The sequence below is a fragment of the Cervus elaphus genome, chromosome 19 (assembly GCF_910594005.1).
Source record: "Cervus elaphus chromosome 19, mCerEla1.1, whole genome shotgun sequence".
Lineage (NCBI taxonomy): Eukaryota > Metazoa > Chordata > Mammalia > Artiodactyla > Cervidae > Cervus > Cervus elaphus.
Genome location: NC_057833.1, coordinates 87,082,301 through 87,107,287, shown reverse-complemented (window position 1 = coordinate 87,107,287; position 24,987 = coordinate 87,082,301). Strand labels below are relative to the sequence as shown.

Genomic DNA, 24,987 nt, shown 5'->3' with positions numbered 1-24,987 from the left:
TATGTCTGTTTCTCTTTGAAGATGTCATATACATTTACAACGTGGTTCAGTGGAAAGACTACTGAGCCGGAAGCCAGCTCTGTTTAGTACTGGCTTTATCACTGAGCAAGTGAGACATGGCATCTCTGGAGTTCAGATTCCTTATTTATAAAATGAGGAAATCATAATTGTTCTCTGAGGTTCTTTCCAATTTAAAAGGGCTACAAATGCATTCATGTATGGCTCTAACGTGTGAAATATTCAGTGAAACATGCCAGTGAGTTGGTTCAGTTTAAAGATAATCACTGGTGTGATTAGAGTTGGTATTCAAAGAACAGATTATTTATCTTGCATATGGTCTTAGTAGGACTTACTTTTGTAAAAGCTGCAGTAAGGGCTTCTAACTTTTATGTCTAACTTATGACGTTTTAGTGTATAAGCTGCATGTCTTGGGGATATGGAGAGTGTGTGGTGGAGGTTGAAAATTAGGCTATTATCTTTTACATGCTAAGAGAGCTAAGCTGTCATATATTTTATCTTCAGGTTTGGCATCTTTGTTTCAGGTATGATTGATGCTGGGTTTTGTGAGGAAATTTTGATCACATTCTCAGATAATAAATAAGAAATTTATTTTATTTACTTAAGTCATTTGAGTCCAAGCTGCCTTTAAACATTTGTTATAGTACAATTTCAATTAACATATTGTAAACCTAATTGTATTTTAACATTCTGTACCACCAAATAATTCTTCCTTTACTTTCATTTTAATTGAATTTTATCCACATAGACGTAATTTTTCATTTTCTTCTAGAATCTTTTTCTGTTCAGTAATATACAACTAAATTAAAATTTGTGACTATTACAGTAGAAATCTCAAATATGTCGAGAACCATATACTTTAATGTACACTAGGTAGAAGGTACATTTTGATGCATCCATTACATTTATTCTGTGGCTTTATTCAAGTATTTTTAATCTAATATTTTTAAGAGAAGTCCAGTTTTTTGACATGTTCTATTTCAGCATTGTTGTCAACAGAATCATCTACACCTGGTCATTAAACTTTACTTTTGCCGTTTTGATCCCTTGGAGAGTCTGTCTTTGATGATCTACGTAGGATGGAAAGTTTAGTCTGTAAATGTGTTTAATATATTTTTTAGTTTTCTTTTAATTGTACAATTGCATATATGATCAGTTAAAAAACAATGCAGATATAAAAAGTGAAAATTTCTTATGTTTTTATTTAATGTTTTCTGCTTTACCCACTTGTATACATTTTACTGTTCAAATTACTTTTATGATTATTGCTTAATATTAATAACTATGATATAATTTTATCATGTAACAACCTTATGAAATAGGATGGCAGTTACCAGTACACTTTATATATATGGATACAATTAAATCATTTGCAGAGAATTAGTTAACTCAGTAACTGGATATGGGTCTTCAGGTTTTTTTACCTGCTGAGCCTTTCCAGTAGACCAGTAGGTTCCCCATCTTTTCAAGAATCAGAGCCTCTTTTGAACTTACTAAATTCAGAAAATATTTTAAGGTTTTCTCTTTACATTACTTCTGCTTTTGTTATCTGCTACTTCAGAAGAAAATCGTGCCCAACTCTTTGAGACACCATGGACTATAGCCCACCAGGGTCCTGTGTTCATGGAAATCTCCAGGGAAGAACACTGGAGTGGGTTGCCATTTCCTTCTCCAACTATTACATACTTTGCATTTTCTTAACCAGAAAATATTTACCTATATTAAAAATTTGTTCATATATACTAGCCACTGCTTGTTTTATCTATAGAGAATGCTAGTATACTCTGGGAGTCAATAGTCCTTTATAGTAAAGAGTTTCTCAAGTGTTTGAGGATTGGGAATCACCGCATAATACCACTTTGCATTTAAAATTCACACTTACATTATAAACCATAGAAAAGCCATATCATATGTAGCTCCTGTACATGTGGATGTATAAGTCTATGTACAAGTCTAGACATTTACACCTATAATTTTACAAATACAAGAGCCAAATTTTAATTTTTTCAATTTTTTTAAACAGATTATTGAAAAAGCAGCTGAGATTGCAAGCAGTGATAGTGCTAATGTATCAGTAAGTATCAAGGTTTTAAAATAGCCTTATGTTACAAAGTTGTGCTTATTATTAGTCACTTTCTTGTCATTTACGGTAATGGACTTATAGAAGACCATACTCATATACAAGAATAGTCTGAATGTGTGTGAGTATGTACATTCTAATATTTCGTTAAATGGCAGCTGTTTCTGGTTGGTCTGTGTTTAGTTGGTAAGCACTTTTCTGGTTCAAGCACAGGTTCAGCAGCTGGTCTGTGAGGGATGCTCCGACACTTCATAAATTAACGATACCATGTTTTAAATGTTACTTAGTTGAATGAGGACGTTATATTTTCTTAACTTCTCTGACATAATAGAGCAGATATATTTAAGGTAGGTTTTGCAGTGCTGGGGACCCAGGTTTCTTGCATCTTGGTAATCTTTCATGTTAATATGTAGTTTTTATCTCATTTAATATTGGTGCTTCAGCTTTCTTCATTGCTACCTTCCAGCCCGCAGGAACAGGAAAAGTTAGACTAGAGACCTAACGATAAGTGAGACAGAAATGTAGTCCTTGGCTGGCAGTCGTGTACTTGGCTAAGAGTAAGAGATTATAGTTAATAAAGCAAGCGGGGGACAGTGCACACTGACAGACAAACAGCAGTCTCTGCTACACACACCATCCCATTGTTTCTGCCCAGACTTCAAAACAGATTACTTTGTTTATTTTGTTTACAATATGTGTAATATTTCTGCCATCTGTATTTTTTAATAATAATTTTTTTACTTTGTCCTGAAGACTTTTCTGAGTTTTTATCTGATATTTTCTTTTCATGTCATCAGTTTATAATTTTCAAGTGACTATAGTAATGCCACTTTATATGGAATGGTCATTAGTTAGAAGCCAGGAGGCAAATGGAGATAATGTATATGCTTTTATTATTTGTACAGAATGAACGCAATATTTAATGTTGTAGTTAGAGAAACGTCTGGCCCAGGCTGTCTTCTTCATTTCTTCTTTTTTTTTTTTTTTTAATTAAGAAATTTTTTAAGATTGTTGTTTAATTGCTTTTTAAATTTTCTTTGCCCTGGGTCTTCCTTTTTGTGCACAGCCTTTCTCTAGTTGCAGTGAGCAGGGGCTACTCTGTAGTTGCAGCACATGTGTTTCTCACTGTTGCGGAACAGGGGCTATAGGGCGTATGCGCATCATCAATAGTTCTACTTGTGGGCTCTAGAGCCTGGGCTCAGTAGTGGTGATGCATGGGCTTAGTTGCTCCATGCTATGTGGAATCTACCTAGACCAGGGATTGGAACCTGTATCGCTTGTATTGGTAGGCATATTCTTAACCACTGGACTACCAAGGAAGCCCTTTCTTAATTGAGGTACAATTGCTTTACAGTGTTTCAGGTGTAGAGCACAGTGATTCAGCTTTATATATATGTTTCAGATTCTTTTCCATTATCGATTATTACAAGATACTGAATAGAGTTCCCTTTGCTATACAATAGATCTTTATTTTCTGTTTTATATATAGTTGTGTGTATCTGTTAATTCCAAGCTCCCAATTTATTCCCCTTAACTTTCTACTTTGGTAACTGTAAAGTCTGTTTTTTGTGTTGATATCTATTTCTGTTTTGTAGATAACGTACTTCAGTTAGTGTGATAATCTCTAGGTTCATTCCTTTTGCTGTAAGTGGCAATATTTCATTCTGTTTTCAAATTTTATTTTATTAAAGTATAGCTGATGTACAATATTGTGATAATTTCTACTGTATAGCAAAGTGATTCAGTTATACATATATGTGTATATTCTTTTCCATTATGTTTTATCACAGGATATTGAATATAGTTCCATGTGCTATACAGTAGGAAATACTTCATTCCTTTATGACTAATATTCCGTTGTAAGATGTGTACATATGTGTGTATACACACCACATCTTTGTCCACTCATCTGTCAGTGAACATTCACATCCCTTCCATGTCTTGGCTGTTGTCAATAGTGCTACTGTGGGTATCAGTGAGCAGGGATCTTTTCAAGTTAAGAGTTTTCATCTTGCCTGGATATATGTCCAGGAGTGGAATAGTTGGATCATACAGCCACTCTAGTTTTCGGTCTTTTAAGGAACCTCCATACTGTCTTGTATAGTGGTTGCAGCAGTTTATATTCTCACCAGTAGTGTAGTGGGGTTCTTTTTTCTTTACACGCTTTCTAGCATTTATGAATTTGTAGGCTTTTTGATGATTGCCATTTTGACTGGTGTGAAGTGGTACCTCATTTTTTGTCTTGATTTGTATTTCTCTAATAATTAGAAATGTTGAGAATCTTTTCTTGTGCCTATTGGCTATCTGTATGTCTCCTTTGGAAAAATAGCTATTAACATTTAGATGTTCTAAACATTAAAAATTTTTTTTTGAATTGAGCTGTATAAGCTGTTTGTATATTTTGGAAATTAATTTCTTGTTGGTTGCATTGTTTGTAAATATTTTCTCCCATTCTGTAGATTGTCTTTTCATTTTGTTTAGGATTTCCTTTACTGTGCATAAGCTGTTAAGTTTAACTGGCTCCCATTTGTTTACTTTTGCTTTTGTTTCCGTTACTATAGGAGACAGATAAAAAAATGTTGCTACAGTTAATTTCAAAGAGTATTTTGCTTATGTTTCCCTCTGGAGTTTTATAGTACCATTTTGAGTTTATTTTTGTATGTAGTGTTAGAGAATGTTCTGATTTCATTCTTTTACATGTAGCTGTCCACATTTTCTCAAGGCCACTGTTGTATATTCTTGCCTCCTTTCTTGTAGATTAGTTGACGATAAGTGTATGGATATATTTCTGGGCTTTCTGTTCATTTCCATTGATCTATGTGTCTGTTTTTGTGCCAGTGCCATACTGTTTGATCACTGTAGCTTTGTAGTATAGTCTGAAGTCAGGGAGTGTGATTGCTCCAGCTTTGTTCTTCTTTCTTAAGATTATTTTGGCTATTTCCCAGGCTGTCATCTGCTTTTTTTAGAGTTCTCAAAAATGTCCATAGCCCTGCAGTGCAGGTAACTCCTACTCCAAATACTTTCTGAGTATAGTTGACCCTTGAAGAACACAGTTACTGCGTAGGTCCTTTTATACACAGATTTCTCATTAAAAACATACTATAGTACCACATGATCTGCAAGTTGATTTAATTTGTGATACAGAACCTCAGATACAGAGTATCAGCTGTAAAATTATACATGGTTTTCGACTATGCCAAGAGTCTGCATTCCTAATCCTCATGTTGTTTAAGAGTCAAGTGTAGTTCTCTTTAAGGAAATAAAATAATTTTATTACAGGTATACACTTATCTGGTTGTCTGGAAATTATGGTAGCATACAATTGCAGTCTAAGAGGCCTGTCTTCATTCTCATGCCTGTTTTTAGTTACCCTTTATTAGTCTTAATATTGCTCTTTGAATATCAGAAGTCTAAATTATTTTGTGTTATTTCTCCTATGATCTACTGCTATCTTACATAAATCAGAGGTTCTTTCCTTAATGAGGATGCAATATTCTTGTCCAGGTTTGCTGTATTTTTTTGTTTTTAGTGGGCAGATAGTTGTTGTCCAGTCACTCAGTCATGTTGACTCTATGCAATCCCATGGACTGTAGCACATCAGGCTTGCCTGTCCTTCACCATCTCCTGGAGTTTGCTCAAAACTCATGTCCATCGAGTCAGTGATGCCATCCAACCATTTCATCCTCTGTCGTCCCCTTCTCCTCCTGCCTTCAGTTGTTTCCAACATTAGGGTGTTTTCCAGTGAGTCAGCTCTTCGCATCAGGTGGTCAAAGTAGTGGAACTTCAGCTTCAGCATCAGTCCTTCCAATGAATATTCAGGGTCAATTTCCTTTAGGATTGACTGGCTTGATCGCCTTGCTGTCCAAGAGACTCTCGGAAGTCTTCTCCAGCACCACAGTTCAAGGGCATCAATTCTTCAGTGCTCAGCCCTTTTTATTGTCTATAACTCTCATATTCGTACTTGACTACTGGAAAGACCAGAGCTTTGACGATACAGACCATTGTAGGCAAAGTAATGTCTCTCCTTTTTAATACGCAGTCTAGGTTTGTCATAGTACAATGAATAAATTGTATGGAACCAAAAATGTAAGTTTTTTTACTAACTGCTACTTGCCTTTCTCTCCTAGAGATACGTGTATAAGTTTAGCTTTGTGTGCACATATCTGTATATTGTTTAAAAAGTTCGAGATCTTTTTAGTTTCTCCCTTTTTCGTGCAATGTATTTTATGGATCTTGTAATGTTTGTAGGAAGAGTTCCACTTCTCTCTTTATGAAAGCCTTGTTAATATTTCATGACATTAATTACTGATAGCCATTAGTTATTAAATATTCATATCTCCACTGATGTATGTTTGCTTATTTCCACTTATTCTCTACTAAAGCTTTGTTGCAGTGACGGTTTTGTATGTCTTTATACATGTTTGTGTTTTGTAGGATAAATTCCTATAAATAAAATTATAGATTGAAAGGTTTGTCCCCTTTTAGTAAGAAGTCTATCAAGTTGCATACCCTAAAAGAGTTAAAACACACTGTGGGAGGGTTTCTATCCTTTTGCGTTTCTGCCAACCCTTTTAATGTATTGATTCAGTGAACATAAACTGATGTCACATTATTTTAACTTGGATTTTCTTATGATTAGTCAGGTTGGAGTTTGTTCTGAGGAGTTTTGAACTGAGGAGTTTTATTCCTCAGTTCTCTCTGAGGAATAAAACAATTTTATCTTTAAGGTGGTCTCGCTTCTTTTTTTGGCATATATCTTTTCTTCTTATTTTGGCTTTTCTCAATGTTTGGTGATTCTTAGTTTAGCTCTTTTGTATTTGTGGCTCCCTGGTTGTTTGCTTATTCACTGTAACCCGCCTTCAGTATTTGTAGGGTTTGGGGTAGGCTGTGCTGAAAATGAGTTTCCTGTATGTGAAGTTTGCCTCTCTTCTGAGACCAAGTGGCTCCCAAGCCCTCAGGGAGTCCCCAAGTACTCCCTGCTCCTCACCTCAGTTTTGGGCTGATCCCGTTGCTGTTTCAGCTCAGCACAAACAGAGCAAGGGGCATGCCTGACCACAGCAGCTGCTCTACCTGCAGACCCTTTACTAGCGCCCCTGGCGACTCCCCCTGGCCTCCTCTCATTCCTTGAATCCTCTGATTCTAAGCTGGAATGCATCCTGGAACTGTGTTTCTCACTACCACTTGAATCCTATCAGATCTGATCCCTGATCCTCTCTGCTTTCTCTCTTTAAAGGATTCCTATGTTAGGCACTGTCTCTTGTATCCCAGAACTGGTTGGTATTTTGTATCCCAAATACGGGTTAGTATTTTCAAATACTTAAAATACTCCATCTTTTTGAATGAAAGGAATAAAGAGAATTATGTTCTCGTTCCACTGTTTTAATCCCCTCTTCATGTATATGTCAAGAGCATGTTACCTTCCTTAATAAGATCATGGTAAGCTCACTTGTTGAATTCTGTGTTTGTGTGTGTGTTTAGTCACCATCATGTCTGACTCTTAGCGACCCCGTGGATTGCAGTCCTCCAGGCTCCTCTGCCCATGGAATTTTCCAGGCAAGGGCAGTGGAGTAGGGTGCCAGTTCCTCCTCCAGGGGATCTTCCCATCCAGGGATGCAACCCATGTCTCTTGCATTGGCAAGCAGATTCTTTACCACTAGCGCCACTAATACCCAGTTTATGTACTACATTTTGTTTATACACTTGTTTGATTCCACATTTTAGCTATTGTGAATAACACTGCTATGAACATGAGTGTGCAAATAAATTTTGAGATGTTTCTGTCAATTCTTTTGGCTATGTACCCATAAATAGAATTACTAGATCATGTGGTAATTCTGTTTTTTATCTTTTGAGGAACTATCATTCTTTTCTAAAAAGCTGTTCCATTTTACATTCCCACCTGCAAAATCCAACTGCAAAAGGATTCTAGTTTTTTCATATCCTTCTCAACAGCACTTCTGTTCTTTTGAAAGTGTTATGTCTAAGAGATATTGGCATTTTAAAAAACATGTAGTTGCCAAAGATTGTGGGATATCTATAGAATAGAAAAAAATGTGATCTTTGTGAATTATCATTCTTGAATTGGCAGCTTTTGATCTTCCTAGCCAGTAGTTCTCAACCTGCGACTCTTTTTTGCCTCAAGTGGGGCATTAGTACGTCGTCTAAGTTTTCTTATTTGTCTCAACTCACTGGAGGTTGTTTCTGACAGGTAGTGAATGGCGTTCAGGGGCTACTCAACTTCCTCCAATGCACAAGACCATCCTCCTATGAGATAGCATGGGGGTTAGAAACCCTGCTCTAATCTAAAACATCTGTGTTAAAAAGTTTGTTTTATTTTCTTATTGCTGAATCTCAGGCACAAAATCTTTAACGATTGGCTTTTGTGAATGCAGATGGTGACTCAGCCTTTAGTTTACAGGTTCTGGGGATCTACCTAGAATGCTTTCTTTTTTTTTTTTTCTATCGTTTTTATTTTTTATTTTTTTTCCATTTATTTTTATTAGTTGGAGGCTAATTACTTTACAATGTATGACAAAAACCACTACAATATTGTAAAGTAGACTGTTTTCTTAATAGAATGATATGGAATCTTTAATGCCCTCCATTTGATGGAAGAAAAGAGCAAACATTTAAAAAAAAAATCTCAGACTTTCTGAAAACCTGAGAGAAGAGTATGAAGAATTCCCGTACAGCTTTCTCCAACTTCCCCAACTGTTAACACTTTGTCGTATTTGTTCTATCATTCCATGTGTGTATATGCATTTCTTTCAGAATCATTTGAGATGAAGTGGCATCCATTATGCCATTTATCCTTTAATTCTTCAGTGTATATTTCCTAAAAATGAGGACATTCTCATAGTTAACCAGAGTCAATTCATGAAAATCAGGGAAATAATGTTGATACAGTTCTGTTGTCTGTTCCCCGCATTCCATTCGTATTTAGCCGGTTGTCTCTGTAGTGTTCTTTAGGCCCAGGATTCGACCCAGGATTACTTGTTGTATTTCTTTGACATGTGTCTCTAGTTTACTTCATTCTAAAACAGTTCCTCAGTCTTTCCTTATCTTTAATGACTGATTATTTTTTTAAAGGATACAGATCAGTTACTTTGTAGAATGTCACTCAGTTTGGATTTGCCTAATGTTTTGTCATGATCGGATTCTAGCTATGCATTTTTAGCATGAATACATTGAAGTGGTGGGGACTTCCCTGATGACTCAGTGGTAAAGAATCTGCTGCCAATACAGGAGACACACAAGACGAGGGTTTGATCCCTGGGTTGGGAATATCCTCTGGAGAAGGAAATGGCAACGCAATCCAGTATTCTTGTTGGGATAATCCCATGGACAGAGAAGCCTGGCGGGCTACAGTCCATGGGGTTGCAAAGAGTCGGACACAACTGAGCATATTGAAGTGGTGATGTATCCTTACTGCATTTTACTCACAGGCAAACAATGTCAATTTGTCGTTTTGGTTCTCTCTCTTTTTTTTTTGGTGGTTGTTGTTCCATTACTGTTGATATTAATTATTATTACTTGGTTAGGATAGTGTCTAATATGTTCTTCTACTATGAAGTTAATAAGTAAGTAGTTTGTGGAGTTATTTTGAGACTTAGGAAACATACTATTTCACCGATAACTTTCACCCACTTGTTTTATTTTTATTTTTATTTTTTTTACATTTCAGTGGGTTTTGTCATACATTGATATGAATCAGCCATAGATTTACACGTATTCCCAATCCCGATCCCCCCTCCCACCTCCCTCTCCACCCGATTCCTCTGGGTCTTCCCAGTGCACCAGGCCCGAGCACTTGTCTCATGCATCCCACCTTTTTAGTATTTATTAATACAGATTGTCTGAACCAGTATTACAGTAGTTTCCAAAGTGCTGATTTTCAAATTATTTTCCTTTTGGGTTTGTTAGTTGACTTATACTGTAGGTTAAATGTTTTTCTCACACATAGCCCCCCCCCCCCCCCATTTATTTACTTAAAAAATTATAGTAGTTTGAATTTGTGATTTCTTTTTTATTTAATGACATAGTTAATTTCAATGTGCAGATTTGACCCAGATTTCGCCTGTGGCAACTCAAGTTTTATCTTGTGCCTGTTTGACCTTCGGTATCATTCTTTAAGCATCTCCTTCTTTCTGGTACAAGAAAGTGTTCCAGGCTCATATGGTGATTTCTTTACGCCCATGTTGGTTTCAGTCATTCCTCCTGGGAGTCCTGATTCCTTTTGTTTGTCAAAAGTATTTAGATTCTCAATTCTGGGCACTCAGTATTCTCATTGTCCTTGGCATGCAATTGCGTTAGGTCTTTTCATGAAACACAGCTAAGTAGTATGTGCTCGGCTGCATATTTGAGCATCCCTGGTGACTCAGTGGTGAAGAACTCACCTGCCAATAAACAGGAGATGGAAGTTTGATTCCTGGGTCAGGAAGATCCCCTGGAGGAGTACATGATAATCCACTCCACTATTCTTACCTGGGAAATCCCATGGACAACGGAGCCTAGCAGGCTACACTCCATGGGGTTGTAAAAGAATCAGACATGACTTAGTGACTAAACGACAACAAAAAGCAGCAAGACATGTTTCTTTCCTTTATCTACTACTTATCACTGTCTCTAATATGGATTCACTGCCACAGGATTTCTTTTTAGTCTGTGCCTTAACATATTTTAATTTACCTTTTCTGACAGTGAGTAATCTGGATTCCTATCAACCTTAACATACTTATTTGCTCAATCCTCTGTTTGTAATCAATCTCCCAATCATTTAACTGTCTTCTCACTCTCTGACCCACCCACTGTGACTGCATGGACTGTCTCATCCTCAGCTGTATGTTTGTCAGGTCCCCGGTCTGGCCAATGCATAGTTAATTCTGTCCTTTGAAAGCATGTTGCTAACACGTTTTGAGTTTCTAGCCTCTCTGAATGACAGATGAATTTTCCAGACCCATGACCGCCCACCTCCAGTGAGCAAGGGGAAAGAGCCATAGTCTTTTTTTCATATGCTCATGGCAGGATACATATGTTGTGTTTTATTTTGGTCAATAAATAATAATATGTATATGATTTGAAAAATATAGATGTAAAAACAAAGAGAATATGGGTGTTAATTTTCATTTTTTCCCCATCATTATTTAAATTCAAGGATTCTAATATGCGTATAAGTTCTTCAGTTTCACTGCAGTATAATTTTTCATTGCTGATTGTTGTGTGGAAGAATGTAAGTTTCTATGTGGTTTTTTTTTTTTTTTTTTTGCTTCCTGCAACATTTCCGGTAGTTGTTTGTTTTTACCTTGGACTTATTCAGCACTGTGCGTCTCATAGCTCTTAAACAATCACAGTGCAATTACACAGCCTACTCATTGCTCTTCCCTCTTCCTTTACTACTATGTCTTCAGGATATTTACTTGTAGCAGGTCTGTAAAGTCTTATTTTGATCCATGAGATTATAGTAGGTCTGCTACGTTTTTTCACTATTTAACTCAATAGCAGTCTGCCTTTCTCTGGCATGAACAATTTATATTCTTCATTGTTTGCAGTATCAGCTTTCACTTTTATATGTAAGTGTAGGATTCTGATTACTTACAATGATCATTTTTCAAAGAAACTCAGTCAAGTTTGTAAAATAAAGCATACCATTTATAGATTGAGGCTCTGAATATAAACCCACTGTAATTCATACATGGGGGGCGAGAGTTTGTGTCTGTATGGATATGGATATATGTGTATAAAAAGACTTTATTTTTGCTAAGAGCAGTTTTAGACTCAAAACAGATTTAGGAGGACTGTACAGAGATTTGCCACATATCCCTGCCCCTGCACGTATATAGGCCTCCTGTTTATTAGCATCACTCACCAGAATGGTACATTATTACTAGGGAAGAATTTATATTAATATATCATAATTACTCAATGGCCATAGTTTGCCTTAGATTTCCTTCCTGCTATTGTGTATTCTGTGGGTGTGGACAAATGTACAATGACATACAGGACTTCCAAAGTAGTGCCGTGGTAAACAAAACACCAGCCAATGCAAGAGACGCAGGAGAGGTGGGTTGGATCCCTGGAACAGGAAGATTCCCTGGAGGAGAAAATGGCAGCCTGCTTCAGTATTCTTGACTAGAAAATTCCTTGGGCAGAGCCTGGTGGCTAAAATCTATATGATCAGCAAGTTGGACACACTGAGCATATATGCACACGTGCATAATGGCATATCTATCCATGGCAACCTCTGATCTTTTTAATGTCTCCATAGTTTTGCTTTTCCCAGAATGTTGTAGTGGAACCATTTCACATATAGACTTTTCAGATTGTCTTGTTTCTATTAGTCATATGCTTTTAAAGTTTCTCTGTGTCTTTTTGTGACATACTTGACAGGTCATTTCCTTTAGTGCTAAATAGTTTTCCATTTTGTGTATTACAGTTTATCCATTTAGTTACCCATTCACCTACTGAAAAACATCTTGGTTGCCTCCAAGTTTTGGAAACTTTATTTATTTATTTTTTGGGAAACTTTAAATAAAGCTGCTATAAACATCCATGTACAGGTTTTTGTGGGGACATAAGCTTTTGACTCCTTTTGGTAAATATAAATAACCAAGGAGCGTGATCCTGGATTGTGTGGTAAGAGTGTTGAGTTTTGTAGGAAATTGCCAAACAGTCTTTCTAAATGATTGTAGTATTTTGCATTCCCATCAGCATTGAACAGAGTAGCTCCACATCCTTAGCAGGTTTAGATATTGTCAGTGTTTTCGATTTGGGCCATTCTAATAGGTATGTAGTCATATTTCATTTTGTTTTAATTTGCATAACCCTGCTGACATGTGATGTTAAACATCTTTCCATATATCATCAGTTCAATTCAATTGCTCAGTCATGTCTGACTCGTTGTGACCCCATGAACTGCATGCACCACACCAGGCTTCCCGGTCTATCACGAACTCCCGGAGCTTGCTCAAACTCATGTCTATTGAGTTGGTGATGCCATCCAACCATCTCATTCTCTGTTGTCCCCTTCTCCTCCTGCCTTCAATCCCTCCCAGCATCAGGTTATTTTCCAATGAGTCAGTTATTTGCATCAGGTGGCCAAAGTATTGGAGTTTAAACTTCAGCATCAGTCCTTCCAATGAATATTCAGGACTGATTTCCTTATATATATGTGTATATTGTACCATCTGTATTTATTATTTTTGAGGTATTTCTTCAGGTCTTTGATCTGTATTTTTGTCTATTGTTTGTTTTCTTGCTGTTGAGGTTTAAGAATTCTTTGTATATTTTGGATACCAGTCCTTTATTATAAGATATGTGCACATATTTCCCCCCAGTCTGTGGATTGTGTTTTCATTCCATTGACATCTTCTTTTGCAGAGCAGATAATTTAAAATTTCAGGAAAGTTTAGCTTATCAATTATTTCAGTGATGGATCATGCATTTAGTGTTATATGTGAAGAGTTATCACCAAACCCAAGGTCATTTAGATTTTCTCCTGTTTTCTTCTAGGAGTTTTATAGTTTTGTATTTCACATGTATTTTTACCTAAGTCATGTAGTGTTGGCCCTTAACCTTGTTCTTTCTTCTTTGATAATGTGTTGACTCTTCTGGGTCTTTTGCCCTTCCACATAAACTTTAAAATCAGTTTTTTGATAGCCACATAATAACTTACTGAGATTTTAATTGGGTTAGAATTTAATCTATTCATATTAAGTTGAGGAAAACGAACAGTATTGAGTCTTCTTATCCATGAACATGGAATATAGCTCCATTTATTTAATTCTTTCATTACTTTCATCAGAGTTCTGCAGTTTTCCTTATTTAGATCTTGTATGTATTTTGTTAACTTTATACCTGTTTACTTACTTTGGGGTAGTAATGTAAAGGGCATTGTGTTAATCAATTTTAAATTCCACTTGTGTATTGCTAATACATAAGAAGATGATTTACTTTTATATATTAAACTTGTATCCCACACTTGGTGTAATTCCTTATTGGTTCTAATGGTGTTTTCGTTGACTGTTTCAGATTTTGTCTATGGGGAATTGTGTTATACTAATTCTTTTTAACATATGCATGTACTATTTTGAATCTCACTACTTTAGAAAGTTAGTGGTTTGATTTAATTCAGTTTAATGTTGATATGAAATCCCAGCTAAAGTAATTTCAAGTACCAAAAGGCAAACTAATAGAATATGTTAATAAATCCTTACACAATCTTTTCAGATAGTTCTGGAGATTTTTTGAAGGGGTGGGCTAAGGGAGATACGTTTTTACCTAAATGGTGTAGGTTTTTCTTTATATTTGGGAAAATGTATCTTTTCTTTCATGTTAGTCTCAATTCAGAGTCTGAATTGAACAAACAGTATGGTCCATTTTCTGTATTTCAATATATTCTTATAAGGATTGTTAAAGAAAATGTGATAGCTTTTTTTTTTTAATGTTTGATTTTAGCCAAGATTCAATTCTTAATCTAAATGGTTTAGTGCCTCAGAGCTAAGAAGGCACCTATTACTTTTTTCTAAAAAAACTTCATAGGTTTGATTCATCTTTGTTTTTTTCTTTGTAGCAATTAAAAATTTAAAAAGATGAGAAACTCAGTTCAAATATGACTTCTTTTTAATCCAAATTGCAATTCTGCCACCTAGTGTTAGTACATGGACTTTAAAAGAGGATTCTTTTTTTTCTTTCTTTTAAAAAAACTAAGAATAATTTTTCCTTAATCTTTAGTTTACAAATTTAATACTCAGCTTAATGAAACTTTTGAAGGGAGCTCCAACTTTCTAATGAATTAAATTGTTCATATCTCACATTTTAAAGTTCATTATTTTCAACATTCATGATATAATTAACCCTTGAACAACATGGGTTTGTCTTGTGCAGATCAAGTGAATTTTGTTTTAATATACACATTCTACAGTACCACATGATTCGTGGTTTGGTTAAATGCACGGATTTAGGGAATTCCTGCTGATTGGGAGTTGGTGCCCCAACCCCTGTGTTCAAGGTTTACCAGTTATGTTTACACGATTCAGTTTTGTAACCAGTAATTTTGCTCGCTTAGAGTCGAGGTGGAAAGAAGTTTCTTGCTGTACTGAAAGAAATCTTGGACAGGGATCCATTGTCTCAACTGTGTGAGAATGAAATGGATCTAATTTGGACTTTGCGACAAGACTGCAGAGAGAATTTCCCACACGCATTGCCGAAGTTGCTGCTGTCGATCAAGTGGAATAAGCTTGAGGATGTAGCTCAGGTAACAAGAGATCATTTTTGTAATTCCATTTGGTGGTTATATTACTTTATTGATTTCACGTAAATTGTCCTTTCCTACAAAGGTATGTTTTCATTGGTTGGATAATTTTCTGCAGAAGTTTTCAGGTTTTAAACTCTTAGATCTTTTGATCTAAATGTTAGACCAGAATGTTGTAAGATTTCAGAACCCCAAATTCTGAGTAGGTTTTCTATGTCCTTTACTAAAGATCATTAAAACTTAGGTCTTGGAATAATTTCTGCCAGCATATGGTAGATGCTGGGTTACTTTTACCAGCTTTATCAATAAAGTCCTAGGTTTTCATCTTAAGACCCTTTGCAACGAATGTCTAAAATGCATATGTATTATTTGAAATTAACCTCTATTTTTAGAAGTTAACGGTTTAGATCATAAATTAAATGATCTAAAACATCTCTTTTACGATTTATTTAAACTTGGGCAGTGTTGATGAATGTTTGCCTTTAGGCGGTATAGAAAAAAGGAAAAAAAAATTTGGATCCAGAAGAAGCCACCAGATTTTATTTACATGATTTTATTTTCAAGAACCTATGAAAAAACAGTGGCATTATGAAATGCATTTGGTTATCAATTTTCTCCAGAAAGATTCTTGAAATGATTTTTTAATCAGAATGAATACATTTGTTATATTAAGAGAACCACATTTATTCACCTTACTTACTTGAATTCAATTGGTCTTTTACATTTTTTCTTGTTTTATTAAATCTATAATGACTTAAATTTAGTTGAGAAATACATATTTATTTAATCATATTTTGAAGATCTTTGCTTTATTTTATTTCTCAAATTAAGTTTAGAAAGGATTTCTTTTGAGTTTATTCCTGGTGTCTAACTTTTTTTTTGGAATCATGCTACAAAATTATAGGATATGCCTTGTTTAAACTGTTTATACAGTTAGGCCACATGACCATTACTTTGAAAAGGAGTTATTTTTGTCAGATGTCTTTTTTTTAAAGCTAGATTTTAATTGTTCCAATATAGTTGTCATCTAACCAGTTATTTCTTTAAATTCAAGGTTAGTTTTCTGTGAATCCCCATACTGGTTGAATGTAATATATAAGGATTTTTTAGTTGGCACATTTGCCTATTTCTCATGAATAGCGTTCATCTCCAAGTGCCTATCCAAGAAATACATCATTTTATTATTTTGAATAGAATTAGAATAGAAAAAAATTATTGCTGTACTCTTAAGATATCTGAAAGAGAGGTTTTATATTCTAGCTGTCAGAAAATAGAATAAGACAGTTCAAGCTTAATATTTCTTTATTTGAACCCCAGGGACACAGATTTTTTTTTTTAAATAAAATTTTTATTGGAGAAAAATAGAACCACCATGTACAAAGGGAAAATAGCACAAAAATTCAACTGATACAGAACTGAAAGTCACAACTACCCAATGTTGTTTGCGATTACTTTTCAATTTCTTAAATGGCTTCCCTCAATTTTTTAAATAGCCTTGCCAATTTTCAGCTGAAATAGAATCAAGTTTTCAAAAAATTAAGAGCCTCAGCGAAGGGACACCAAGAGTCTCCTAATAGGGCCAGTTCTACCGAAAAATTCCTGAAGCACATAACTGCTGAGTCTGGTAGAACAGTAGCTCAGAGACCATCAGGGATTAGTTAGTTAGAACACTGACTCAGACCGCCCAGTATGCAGAGAGGGCAAACAAAAAAGCTGCATTTCCCTGTCAGATGAGTTCACGTAAGAAAACCAAGGAGGTGCTAAGAAAATACAGGCAATGGCTGCTCAAAATAATTAAGAAGGCAATCTAAATACCACATATTATTAGACAACAGTGTGTAAAGTGATGCAATTAGAAAACAGGCAACTTTAAAAAAATATGGTCACAGGTCTTTGAGAACTCAAGGAAACAATCAATAGCAAACACAAGAGCTGAAAGTCTTCTCAGCTGAGGGTTGAAGGTGAAAGTGAAGTCGCTCAGTCACATCTGACTCTTTGCGACCCCGTGGACTGTAGCCCACCAGGCTCCTCCGTCCATGGGATTCTCCAGGCAAGAATACTGGAGTGGGTTGCCATTTCCTTCTCCAACAGATTTTTATACTGAGGAATTTAGTATACTTGTCTCATTTCCATAAGTGAATCTAAAGCATTGTTTTCAGAAGTAAGTTACTTTCCTCCATTGTGTAGAAAAAGTCAGTAGTGTAACTTAATACTGAAAAAGAAAAATTTAAATGTGTATAGACAAGTGCAGGAAGCAGAGAAGGCAATGGGAACCCACTCCAGTACTCTTGCCTGGAAAATCCCATGGATGAAGGAGCCTAGTAGGCTGCAGTCAATGGGGTCTCGAAGTCGGACACAACTAAGCGAGTTCACTTTCACTTTTCATTTTCATGCATTGGAGAAGGAAATGGCAACCCTCTCCAGTGTTCTGGCCTGGAGAATCCCAGGGATGGCGGAGCCTGGTGGGCTTCCGTCTGTGGGGTCGCACAGAGTCGGACAGGACTGAAGCGACTTAGCAGCAGCAGCAGCAAGTACAGGAAGACATGAATTTCATGATCCTAAGCCCCCCTTTTAGTAGTCTAGAAAGGTAGAGCAAAAGAATAAAAAAATAGTGTGTTTTATTTTCTCCCTGGTCCTATCCCATTGCCAGTTACACTAATCTGGTAGAAGAGAATATAAACCATATTTTCAATATATTGATTTCCTGACTTCCCTAGTGGTCACTTGGTTAAGAATCCGCCTGATGATGTAGGTGACGCAGTTTGATCCCTGGGCTGGGAAGATTCCTCATGCCATGGGGCAGCTGAGCCCATTCTTCACAGTTACTGAGCCTGTGCTCTGTAGAGCCTAAGAGCCTTAAGTACTGATGGCCACGCGCCCTAGAGCCCATGCCCTATAACTAGAGTGTAGCCCCCGCTCACCAAAACTAGAGAAAGCAATTGTACGGCCACTAAGACGCAGTGCAGTCAAAAATAAATAAATGAAGAAATAAAAATTTTTAAAAAATTGGCTGCCTAAGAGAAGTGGAGAGTCAGAACCTGGTGCTAATTTTCCTGTGATTCTGAAGGTATAAGCCATGGGTGGGAATTGTGTAACAGATTAGCCTCTCATTAATCCACAGGAAAGTATTCTTTTAGCATACTGCAGAAGGGATTTCAATAGCCATATAAATAGTGAAATTAATTCAATCGTCTCTGCAGCAGATGAATAATTAATTACATGTTAATTTCACTATAGTGAAAACAGTGAAACCAATTTCACTGTTTATTTGGCTAAGTCAGATTTGGCTTCCCTGTTTGCTTCCATAGCTTTCATCAAGCTGAAGTGATGAGTGTTTGTAATTTAATGTTTGTATTTCAATTTAATAATTATAAATAACATGCTAAGAGAATTACTTTTCAGTAGTAGGGCTGTTTTTAACCCATAACATAGTTGAACCTCTGGTATTATATAACATTATGCATCCCAGTATTGTTTTTGTGGAGCAGTGTATTCCATGTGTTAACTGGGGATGCTAGGAGTTTTTTTAAACTATTAGTTCCTTAGGAAACAGTCCCCCTTATCTATATAAGAAGGACTACTGGTCCATTAGAGTTTTGGAGAAAGTGGGTGATAAAACCTGGGGTGAGGTAGGTGTTGCATATCTTTAAACCAATATTCCTCAATCTTTTCTCATTATTACCCTCCTAGGAAGCATTTTACATATTTTTCCCCTAATAGCCCTATCCCCATGGGGTTTTGATACCACAGTTAAGTGTATGTACGTCTGCCTATGTACTGTATGCGTACATATACTGTATACATTAAAAGAGCAAGTATAAGAGGTAAACTTTTTCTTTAGTAGTTTAAGAATAATTGAATCAAGATTTAAGGTAAAAGTTAAAATGTAAATAGTAACATTTCACTGTATTTGTTGAATAACTTTGACATAATTAATTATGTAAATTGCACATTTATATCCAAGTTAGTAATTTATGTAAATGTATATTAAAAATAGTAATGTAATCAGCTTCTAAAATTTACTGAAAAGGGTTATTTTTTTCTGCTAATGTAAAGCAATTTAATATTAATATCTCTGGTCTTACATACATTTTGTGCTTCTTCCTTGCTCTTGATGTCAGTGCTGTTTAAGTAATACCCAGGAAAACCCAGTGATATAAGTTAGAAATTAAGGAATAAGACTTTGCTGTATAGGGTTGAGCTTTGGACAGCCACAACTCATAATTATCAGAAAAGTGTTTCACTTGCCTCCATATCCACTTTTCTTTCCACTTCCCTTCTGCGGTAAGAATGTAAGCTGTAAGCATATCAAAATCATGAGGAGCAAGGGACTCTTTATAAAATCAACCCTTCATAAAAGGAAACTCTGATGAGTCTCACTGCATTCTGATGGGAGGCAGATAAAATCCTTTCTAGCAATTTGGGTTTTCTGGAACTTAGGTTTCCATGTCCATCTGAGCCCAGCCTTCACTGGTACTCCCAAGTCATCCCCCCATGGGAAGCTTTTTTATCCTATGTCTTGATAATTTCTAAGTGGCATCTGTAGATGGGAAACTGACTGTATTTAGTAAACTAGGTACTATTTATTTCCTATGGGTAACTTACTATGATTTAAAGGATTTAAATGTATTCTAATCAATAAAGTTTTATAAAGTGATAGATACTCTTAAACTCAAGATAATTTTATGTTGATTTATTAATGTACTTTTTATATGTAAAGTGCCTTTTATTAGTTTGCGTCTTGCAGCTTATATTTGTACTTTGAATTTTACTTTTGAGTATTTTTTTAAAAAATTTATTTTTTTTAATTGGAGGATACTTTCTTTACAGTGTTGTGTTGATTTCTGTTGTACAACAAGGTGAATCAGCTATAAGTATATATATATCCCTCCCTCTTTAGCCTTCCTCAAAGGCGTTTAAGTATTTTTTGGTCATTTCTCTTTCCTCCCCTTCCTCTCACCTTCTCCTCTCCTCTTGCCCCTGCCTTTATTTCCTTTAAAAAGTTTTTAATGGTTAATGACTGTAGAATTCATATATTCAGTGTGTCATTCTACTTCCAGCTAAGTACATAATCGCTTTTTCCCTGCTTACCTATAGAATAGTCAGCAGAGATCATCTTTTATTAACCTATATTAGCAGTAATGGATTTTTGAGGCCTTAGTAATTGCACGTGTGCTTCTCCTTTCTTTTGACCCATCTCTGTTTCTGTGTACCGAGAAAAAACAGATAAGTGGTTCAGAAATGATAGGAGAGGAAAGTAATCTTTTTTTCCTTTCAATTTTTGAACAGCTTCAAGCACTACTTCAGATTTGGCCTAAACTACCCCCCCGGGAGGCCCTTGAGCTTCTAGATTTCAACTATCCAGATCAGTATGTGCGAGAATATGCTGTGGGCTGCCTGCAACAGATGAGGTATCTCCTGCAGGAGGATTTTTGGGGTCAAGGAATAACTTGTGGGTGAGAAGAGAAGTTGAGATCTGCTTGAATGTTCTGTAAGAAAGGAAAAGGCTAGGAATGATTCAGGTCAGAGCATTTGTTCCCTTCCTCCCTGTTGTTCTATCTCTCAAGTCTTTCCTATCCAACACACACACACACACACACACACACACACGCACACACACACAGACACAATACAGATGTTTTTGTTTTTGGCCACACCACATGGCATGCAGTATCTTAGATCCTTGGCCAAGTATTAAACCCACACCCCCTGCAGTGGAAACACAGTATCTTCACCACTGTACCATCAGGGAAGTCCCCTCTCTATAACAAACAAAAAAACAGTCAAAGACTGCATTTGGTGGTCCCCAAGATCACTCTCCAGTTCCATGACTTTTGGCTAAGATTTATTATAGCAAAAGAATCCAGAGCAGAATTGTTAAAGGAAAAATTCACGGGGCAAAATCCAGAGGAAACCAGAGAGATGCTGCTACGAGTTCTTTCCAAAAGGAGTCACACTGCACTTAATTCCCTCAGCAGCAATTTGTGACAGCATGCCTGAATACTGTCTACCAGAGAGCTTGATAGAGACTTAGTTGTAGTTTGTTTGTTCACTAGTTTGATTTTTATTAAGACCTAGTCACTTAAGTACCTCTGTCTAGCATATTCCCAAATTCTAGACTCCTGGAATGAAAATGGGTGTTGGGCATAATCTGTACTGTTTGCAAAAATAGTTTAAGCAGTGACCCAGTCTTATCTGTTAGGGTGGTGAGAAGCCTTCCCAGTCTACATTCCCAGATGCCAGCCAAGGGCTAACCTTGTAAGCTTACTTTTTCAAAGGATAGCAATCTGGCTTGCTATTCTATTAACTCTTTTCTGTCTACTACCGAGAACTAAGAAATATTAATTTCTTAATTTGTATTTTTAAAGTTTTTTTTAAATTTGTATTTGTTAAGCAGTTAACATTACAGTTAGAATCTTCATAGTTTGCTTATTCAGTCCTGATTACTTTCACTTCCCAGAGACAGCTGTTACCAAAAATTTGGTCTTTATTCTTCTATACATCATTTTTCTGTTTTTATCACTTTCATACATCCATAAAGTATAGGTATGAGGTAATATCTTACATTTAAAAATTACATAAATGTGCCTTGTCATATATTGTTTCATATATGACAAAAAGGTTTTTTTTTTCCTTTATTGAACATTAGGTTTTTGAGGGCAGTCTTCTCCTGTTAGGTATAAATGTAGTTTACTCCTTTCACTACTGTGTAATATTCTGTTGTAGAGATTTATTATGTTTCTCTATTGAAGCACATTTAAAATTTTCTCAAAATTTCCCATTGTTAACAATGCTACAGTGAACATGTTTCTATAGTCCCTTTAGGGTAGTACATGTGTGAGAATCTGTGGGATTTATTTGATAAAATATCAATTTGGAGACAATCTCAGACAATGAGCATTTAAAATTTTTTCCATTTTCCTTCTAGCCTCAAAAGGAGGGGTTATACTGTATGGTTTTTATTTTTCTTTTGGCTGTGACGCACAGCATGTGGAATCTTAGTTCCCAGACCAGGGGTCAAACCTGCCCCCCCTGCGTTTGCAGTGCAGAATCTTAACCATTGGACCACCAGGGAAGTCTCTGTATGATTATTTAAAAAGCAAAACTTCTCAGAAAATTAAGGATACAGTGATTTTTTTTCTTTTTTAAAATAAATCATTTATGTTTTAAATTGTGTGATATTCAAAACAAATTATACAAAACATTTTTTCAGGGATGTCTGTGAGACATCTTTTTCAGTATGAGGACAGAGGAAGCCTCTTCTATACTTCTATAATTTACACTATTTATAGATTTTCTAATGGGATGGGTTTTACAGTAAGCTTAAGATAGTTGTATAGATAGTGTTTAAAAATGAGGCTCCCAGCTGTTCCTCAGCCTCCCTAAGTTTGCATTGGATACCTGAGGGGGAGGGGCTACCTGGCCACTTCCTTGGAATGAGCCACTTGTTTTTTTCAAATATATTGAACCTTAGGCAGAGATTGGGAGAAGGCAATGGCAACCCACTCTAGTACTCTTGCCTGGGAAATCCCATGGATGGAGGGGCCTGGTAGGCTACAGTTCATGGGGTTGCGAAGAGTCGGACACGACTGACATGACTTAGCAGCAGCAGCAGGCAGAGATTGTTGTGATCCCGTGTTTCAAATAGGTAATTCTAATGTGTCTTCCTCTGTTAAATTTTCTACTTATAAAGTCTTTTTTTTTTAGGTGAATAATGTCCTAGATTTAGGTTCCACATCTGATTTAGACTACATTCTTAACCATTTATTGTCCAAGACGAATCACCAAGTAGAGGACTTGAGATACGTATCTTAACCTGACTACAGGAATTGCCTCTAATGAGACTATTTACATGTGAATGGTTTGGAGATAGATACAAAATAGAGAGCCACAATCTTAATTAATTCAGCTCATTTAATTATAGTGTTTTGTTAATTCCTTGAGTCCTTCCAGCTTATAAATGCACTCTTTATTCTTCAAACTATTTGAAGATTTTAATTGTTCATTCATTATCTGGGAGCAAAATTTACTTAACCCTTTGATAGGAAAGGAAAATTAAGTTGCTGAAGTACTGATGGAATTTGTATTTTAAAAAACTGGTTGATTGAGTAGTAAACTTCTTCAGCATGATCAGAAAACTATTTTTATTATAACTCTGGGCTGATTGTAAATACAGTCATCAGTTGTATTAACCTAGTTAACTTACTGAAAGTGCCCCATATAGCTGTTCTTTGCTCCTTTTCACACACTCTTCTGCCCACCAGAAATCCTCAGCTTATCTTATGTTATTGTAGTTGTGAAACTGAATGTACAGCATGCAACAAGCTTGACCCCAAAGAACGACTGTTTCAGTAAGTTAGTGTTTGGAGTTTGTGAGAAGGGGTTTTTTTCCAGCTCTGATTGTTGAGTGACTTACTCTGTATTTTGTTTCTTTCAGTGATGAAGAACTCTCTCAGTATCTTTTACAGTTGGTGCAAGTTTTAAAATATGAGCCTTTTCTTGATTGTGCCTTGTCTAGATTCCTACTAGAAAGAGCACTTGCTAATCGGAGGATAGGGCAGTTTTTATTTTGGCACCTCAGGTAAGTCTTTTATATTTCAAATTGAGTCCACTATATGCTTTTGTAAGTATTAATCAACATAATATAGGATATTTAGCAGAACAGTCCAGCTGCTTTAATTGTTTCTGAATCATCGATAACGTTTCTGCTTTCCTGGTGTCTTCTCCTATTTCTCAATACCCAGATTCTCAGTTTTCATTTGGCAATGTAACTCAGATAAAAGTCCCTCTATGCCTCCTTGATTTTTAACTGTAATTAATAACTTTTTATCATAGTAATTTTTATTGCTACTACTGACTGTTATAAGTATTGCTATTTTCCAGTAATGTATCCTTACTGGGTTAACATATTTGGATTAAAAAATACTTACTTATTCCTCGAAAAGGTTGTGGATAGTTGTATTATCATTGGTACTATTGCGTAAATAAAGATTTTAGGGGTTCCCTGGTGGCTCAGATGTAAAGAGTCCACCTGCCAACGGAAGAGACACAGGTTCAATTCCTGATACAGGAAGATCTGACATGCCGTGGAGCAACTAAACCCGTGTACTATAGTTATTGATCCTGTGGTGTAGAGCCTGGGAGTAGCAGCTACTGAAGTGTGTGCAGCTTAGAACTCGGGGTCTGCAACAAAAGAAGCCAACACAATGAGAAGCCAATGCACCACAACTGGAGAAAAGCCCACCCAGCAACATACACCCAACACAGCCAAAAAATAAATAAATAAAATTATATATGTGTGTGTGTGTATATATATATATATATATATTCATACACACATATATAAAAGATTTTAGGTTTTCTTAAAACAGCAACTTTATTTTTAGCTTCTTTACTGACAAGGTCATTTTCAGAAATACATCAGTCTTATTAAACCAAGTTTATATGGGAGTAAAATTGGGAAAGAGAACTAAAGTTCTTTTGTTTCCTAGGAAGATTATCACTTTTTTTTTTTTTGACGTTGTAATATATGTTTTTTTTTTTTTTTTCATTTATTTTTATTAGTTGGAGGCTAATTACTTTACAGTTTATAGTGGTTTTTGCCATACATTGACATGAATCAGCCATGGATTTACATGTG

The 24,987-nt window shown here is 35.8% G+C and overlaps 1 protein-coding gene across 2 annotated transcripts in view; it reads left to right on the top strand.

The window, feature by feature from the left end:
* PIK3CB (phosphatidylinositol-4,5-bisphosphate 3-kinase catalytic subunit beta) overlaps positions 1-24,987 on the top strand; it is a 181,214-nt gene that overhangs the window by 119,378 nt on the left and 36,849 nt on the right. For both annotated transcript variants that reach the window (XM_043874129.1, XM_043874130.1), the window contains exons 12-15: positions 2,042-2,092; positions 15,162-15,350; positions 20,637-20,758; positions 23,785-23,928. In XM_043874129.1, coding sequence (XP_043730064.1) covers positions 2,042-2,092; positions 15,162-15,350; positions 20,637-20,758; positions 23,785-23,928 — 506 coding nt within the window. The remainder of the gene's footprint in view (positions 1-2,041; positions 2,093-15,161; positions 15,351-20,636; positions 20,759-23,784; positions 23,929-24,987) is intronic.